This window comes from Trachymyrmex septentrionalis, unplaced genomic scaffold (genome assembly GCF_001594115.1).
Source record: "Trachymyrmex septentrionalis isolate Tsep2-gDNA-1 unplaced genomic scaffold, Tsep1.0 scaffold73, whole genome shotgun sequence".
Classification (NCBI taxonomy): domain Eukaryota; kingdom Metazoa; phylum Arthropoda; class Insecta; order Hymenoptera; family Formicidae; genus Trachymyrmex; species Trachymyrmex septentrionalis.
Genome location: NW_017305916.1, coordinates 937,874 through 944,239, shown reverse-complemented (window position 1 = coordinate 944,239; position 6,366 = coordinate 937,874). Strand labels below are relative to the sequence as shown.

The window sequence follows — 6,366 nt, the reverse complement described above, 5'->3', positions numbered from 1 at the left end:
ACAAAATAAAGACGAAACGATCCATGCTCTGTGCATTAGTGAAAGACTAGTTCAAAATTATACTCCTTCGATATTTAAATGATCGAGTTCTTTCAATTTTGACCTAATCATTTGTGTGTTGATCTCTCTCTGCCATTATTATAAATTATTCGATCAACGCCAGACTATTCGGTAGTCGTCTCGTAGGATTAGCGGATATATTTTATACGCTTCATCTGACCCTCAAGGATGTCTCCGGCGTGAGATATTAACGACTTCGCAGAAGAGAGCGATCCATCCGACGTGATTATTTTATCCTCGTTCGATCTTCAACGGCCTTGCTGCTGTAAGGCGTTAACCCGACGTTAGCGGGTATCAACAGAGAGCCAACGGTCTTTCACAACGGTCTTCTCGGTACACAGTCGGTAAATACTTAATCTAGACGCGAGCTGACCCTCGGTGACCTCGATACAAGATACCAACTTGGACATTTCCGACGCACTTTCTGTGATGCGCATTACGCGACTATAAACCACTCGTCGTATGGACGTGGCCATTCCAGTTAGTATGGAAACAGCCAAGATGTACATCAGCGAACCGCAGAACGGTCACACGACCACCAAATACGCCTCGACCAACTCCATCCCGGCGATGATGGAGCAAGAATCGTCGCTGGCGAGGATCCTCGGCGCCGTCGGGAGGCATCGCGAGAATGCAGCGATCCTGCGGGACACGAAGACTCGTCGGCACAGCGTTCTGGAGGATCTGAAGGCTCGGCGAGACAGCCTGATCCAAAGGGCTCGTAGGGTCAGCATGTTTGAGGAGAAGGAGAACAGCGCCAAGGACGCTGTTAAGGACACCGTCAAGATCGACGTCAAGGATAGCAGTGCGAAGGAGAAGGCGAAGGATAAAAGGAGGGGCAGCGAAAGCGGCAGGAGAGGCTCGGTGTTCTACGTGTCTGAGGATCTGCTGGAGGAGAATCAGGAAGTGTTGGAGAACGAGGATCGTGACCGCTTGGCTCAGGAGGCCAAAAAGGCACGCCGGAAATCCTGGCATCCACTCGTGAAGCCGCCCAAGCTGGATCGGAAAAGGAGGAAGGGCGTGGTGTCTGCTGTTCCCTCTGGTGTACCCTCGGAGATCGGCAGCACAGAGGGACTATTTTCGCCAAATTATCCGCGACAGAAGAGGCCATCCTGGTGGAATATTTTCATACCGGAGTCCAGGTACTTATATCGCGATTGTTTGATAATCCGATTGCTGCGCGCGAACGTGAGTACCCGTTGTTTTGCGAATGATCACGTACTCATTGTAGCTCAATTTCTAAGCGAATATTCCGAGAATATAATTTTTGAAAGGCTAATTGAGACAAGCGAAAGTGAGGCACATAAATTTTCAGAGAAATCTTATCAAAATGTACAACTGTAACTGAATGAGTTTACGTATGAATTCAGCCGAATCATAAATATATGATAATATTTTCATTACAACGCATCATGCTCTCAGCAACATCATACATCAAATGAGAGAGAGAAAGAATTTGCGACGCGATTGGAGACATAAATTTCGCCATAATTCGTTTCATATTTATGTCTCTTAATTATTTGGCAAATAAATTTCACTGATAATCGTTTTGAATGACTTATTCGTACATCAATTGCAGTTAATAATCATTAAACGATCGTCGCGGAGTCGTAAAAACATGTCTCGCACTGCTTGAGAAAATTTGCGCGATGAGATATAAGTGAACGATACTTTAACGCCATAATGACCGGTGCATGCAATAATTTCAAATATTTAATACCCAATTTACAGTAACTTTCGTAATGATATATGTATTCATGTTTCTGGCTGGCCTCCAATATATGGACAAAAAATACGATTAAGATAATGAGAAAGAGAGAGAGGTGCAATCTGAATATTTTATTAATTCTCGATAATGTCCAATAATTCGATAAAAATTACACCTTCCAACGTTTCGATGCCTTCAATTGACCATTTCACCTGTCATGTCGCGTAATGTTAAACTTTTATGACATCATAATTAATTTGTATCGCCAAATGGATTTTAGACGCCATAAAATATGTAGTTATAATAATAATAATATATTGCAATGAATGATTTTAAATTATCATTACATGAATATAAATAGTTTGTGATGACATACTGTTCGTCTTAGATCATATCGTTATCAATCTGTTATTGTGTTATATAAGCACCCGACACGTGAATTCGATTTGAGTGAAAAGTCTCGACTAAACACGTGCTGTTTAGATAAATATTTTGGGATGTCAATGGCATTGAAATTATAATCTGGGTTCGCAAATCTTTTGTCGTTTACCAGACGAGAAGTATTATTGTTTTAGATAACGATTCTTTATAATGATCACACAGTATTTTGCAAAAATAACGATAATTCCTTGATATGACGCATATATATAAACGAGATTCTGAAAACATCAATAAAAATAATATTAACAAACAAAGAGCTATAAAGTTTTTTAGCTCAAACAGTTAAACATTGCCTTTTATTCAAACTTTATTTGATATTTAAGTGTGTCACTTTATTTGATATTTAAAAATATTTAACTGTGGTTTGTGTGTTTTTCCATAATACACAGTCTTTTTAACAGAAGAGATTGGACAAAGAACTTGTTTACTCTATGTTTTAGAATGAAAAATATTGGTGAAAACAGCATATATTTCGAGTAGCAAACATAACAGGGAAATTAAATGCGGAACAAAAATAAATAAGATTATCGAGAGTTCGATTTAGTTTAAGATTAAATTCTGGCGTCATCTTGTTTTCACAGTATTCCAGCTGGAAGTAATGTGACATTTTTATTTTGAAGGAAATGGAATTTTCGATACTTTAATATTTCCCCGAACAATGTCTTCGGGAACATTTTATGAAAGTCTCTCGTTGCATTGCAATCTCGCGATTTCTCTACGAAAGACTTATTCGCGGAAGTCATCACGAAAAATCAGCATTGGCTTGTCCCCTTCACAATTCGCCATAAAATCTATCCAAGCTGGCGGAACCGGACGATCATTCCGATGAACGTGCTTAGTGAGTAATGTAGAAAGTTTCAATCTTAATTGCGTTATGTAATTCACGTGATTGATTTCCTGAGTTATCGCAAATCTCGAAAAATATTATCAGAAAAGATAATCGTTTTATTCGTTGAGCTAATTGCAGAGTTCCTTTCAAGTGTAAAGAAGTAATGGTAAAGAAGAATCATCCACTATTTTTAAAGAGACTATTAATCTGAATTAATTTTTCTTACAATTTAAATTTTATGCGATTATCTTTCTGCTTTTAAAAACAAATTTAATTGCTATTTAGCTGCTAAGAAATCATGTATTCTTTTTTAATTATAATATAATGACGTGATTAATTAAAAAAAAAAGAACAAATTTATTGTTTATAAATATGTTATACATAAAGTCGTGTATTTATAGTATGAATTTTTAAAATTTTTGCTCATTGCGAATCTTTAAACTCGTGCTGCACAAAGTGTTCTTAAACTCTTGGTTGAAAAAGCTAAAACTTAAAAACGGAACATTATGCTCTTTTCGGAAATTATATAATTTCCGAAAAGACTAAATACTCTGCTTTTAGGTTTTAGCATTTTTAAATAAAAATTTTTAAGTCAGAACCGGAAACATTACTCAGGTTTGAATCTTTTATCATCTTATACATACTTTAGACTATCAACATTATGAGTCTATGCATTAACATCGTCTGATACCAATGTTTGCATTATTTAATCAACGGTAATGTTACTGATAACTTTTATTATATGTCATCTCGTGCGATTCATTAAGAATCTTGCTGTCAACGTTATCGTTGTTAAACATTACAAGGGTTTGAACTCTGGAAGGTATAGTTGGTCTCTTCATTACTATTAAAGTGTTTTGTAATAAGAGAATTCGTAACAATTTACAATTTATAACATTTTATGGAATTAACGATAAGTAATAATTATCACACTTTATACATAAAAAAATTATTCTTATTTCTAATAATCTAATAAATACACATTTTTTTTATCTTCCAGAATTATTCTATTAAATATATTAATCTAACATTATCCAGTCTTTTTTTTGTATATGAATAATCATTTCTAATGTATTTTTGTATGCTGAATCTGTTATCCAAATTTAGCTATTTTGAAAAAATTATGAAAACTTTTAAAAATCATCGTTTTTGTCTTTCATTTTTCTTAAAATTTTGTCCTGATATTTGAGTATTGGATTCAACAGGTAAGAATATATCGGAAATGATTTTATACACAAGAAAAAAGGAAAAAAGTAAAATTTTGTTGGACAGTACAATTGAGTCAAAAATGAGCTAAAAAGTTATTAAAAATATTTCAAATACTTTATTTGTATATGTATACGTTGTATGAAGGATTAAGTATTTCTCAAGATATTTATGTGTACATGTACTATTGTGGCTGGAAATAAACGAACATTAATCTCGACGCAATTATTCAACGTATTTCTCTTCGCGCAATTTCTTGTACGAATGAAACTCAAATGTATCGTGTTCTGAAAAATTTTGGGTCGTCAAGATGGATTACTCGCGGAACAGGGATGTAGACTCTTTATGACTCGCAAACCGGTCGCGAGGTCTTAAAATAGCAGTCTCTGTTATTAGGTCTTTTCTTCTTCGCGATCTTTCTTCACTTCTCTCCTTCTTTCAGATACAAGCTGCATCAAGTTATGTCAGATATCAGTATTTTTTACTAATTACATTGATTTTATATATTAAAATAAAAATATTAATAGACAATGGTCTCAGAACTAGTTATACTGTGGTTTCAGAAGATTTTGGATTATATTATTTTCATTAGAAGGAAGGAACTTAAAGGTATTTTATATATATGTTTGTATATAAATTGTTGTAAATTCTATTTTATATATATAATATATATATAATGTTTCTTTTGAAATATACAAAATATATTTTTATTTACATTTCACAATTCATCATTTTAATTAAAATTATCAAAACATTCTGTTGTAATAAGAATAGTTTAATCGGAAGCTTTATTTTAAGAAATAATGTAATTTCGATATGTTAAATTACTAAATTATTAAGAAGTAAATAAAATGCAAATTTTATGTCTCAAGAAATGCATATAGTCAAAGGCGTAGCAATTGCATCGCAATATTCGCGTAGCAATTATTTGTACACAAAAGCGTATGTAGAGTGAAAACCTTGGCGGCAGATGTTACACCTGGATTCAAGTACGTCGCGACCTTACATAATTTGCAAGCCTCTTCCACCGCATTTTATCGACCGACACGAAATTACTGGATGACATATTCCGTCCGTATTTATAGGAAAGATTTTGCATAATCGTGTTTGTACGGCTATTACTTTCCTTCCTTTAACGTCTTCAGACGTGTAGCAGTTATGCATTTTACTTGGCAACCTTATTGCGCTTTAACCACGCGTTATGCAAACTAGGACAACGATTATTGTCACTAGAAGTATCGGTGCTATTTCTAATGAAGCGGGAACGAGAAATACGCCTGACTAAGAATACATGATACCTTGTGGAATTTATATAAAATTTTGACAGAAAATTTTTCTGATGACTTTTTAAAAACGATGTTTCTTTAACAAAATCGTAATTGGATAGTACTTTTATACAACTTTGCATAACAGAGTTTTAACGTAAAATGTTATGACTGAAATGAGATTTTAACTTAAAATGAGATTTAACTTAAAGTTTATTTGAGATTAACGAAAGGAGATAATTTTGGTATCCTTGTACTTTAGTCCAACTTAGTCTGATATAAAGATTATGTGAAAAACGTTTATTATTAATATTTATTGATATTTTAATTAGCTAGAGAGAGAAACTGGTTTTAACTACAATTCTATAAATAATTAATTCATAAAGCTGTACATAAAACTGTAGAAATGCTCAGAATTTAATATTCTAATTTTTAAATTAAAATACGCCTATTCTCTTTTAAAAGAAATATATTTATTAAATTGAACAGGAGAGAGTGTATGTGTGTACTGCTATACTCATTATGTCAAATTATATCCAATTTGAATTATTTTTAATCATTTATATGGATCACCACTGCTCGTACTCAACATGTCGTTAATTAAACTAAAACAATGGTGTTAAAAAAATGTGCATTCAATATATGCGTTATTATGGACGTTGTTCATTTTGAAAATTAACCACAAAAATAAATTGAACTACGTTTTATTGACACTCAACAAAGTATTATTTTTAACTCAAGAGATTGAGTTGCTGCTTTGATGTCTAACAATGTGTGGTACTTGGAAAATTGTTTTTTACATTATAGTTTTTCTTACATTATATTTAATATATATAAAAGACGATATTCTCTCTCTC

General features: G+C 33.3%; 1 protein-coding gene across 9 annotated transcripts in view; it reads left to right on the top strand.

The window, feature by feature from the left end:
* The window catches only part of LOC108753883 (TLD domain-containing protein 2), a 150,749-nt gene that overhangs the window by 66,619 nt on the left and 77,764 nt on the right, over positions 1-6,366 (top strand). For 7 of the 9 annotated variants that reach the window (XM_018495823.1, XM_018495825.1, XM_018495829.1 and 4 more), the window contains exon 1: positions 52-1,202. The exons of the other annotated variants lie outside the window; for them this stretch is intronic. In XM_018495823.1, the coding sequence (XP_018351325.1) occupies positions 523-1,202 (680 nt within the window). In that variant the 5' untranslated portion in view covers positions 52-522. Of the gene's footprint in view, positions 1-51; positions 1,203-6,366 lie in introns of those variants that run through there. 9 annotated transcript variants of the gene reach the window in all.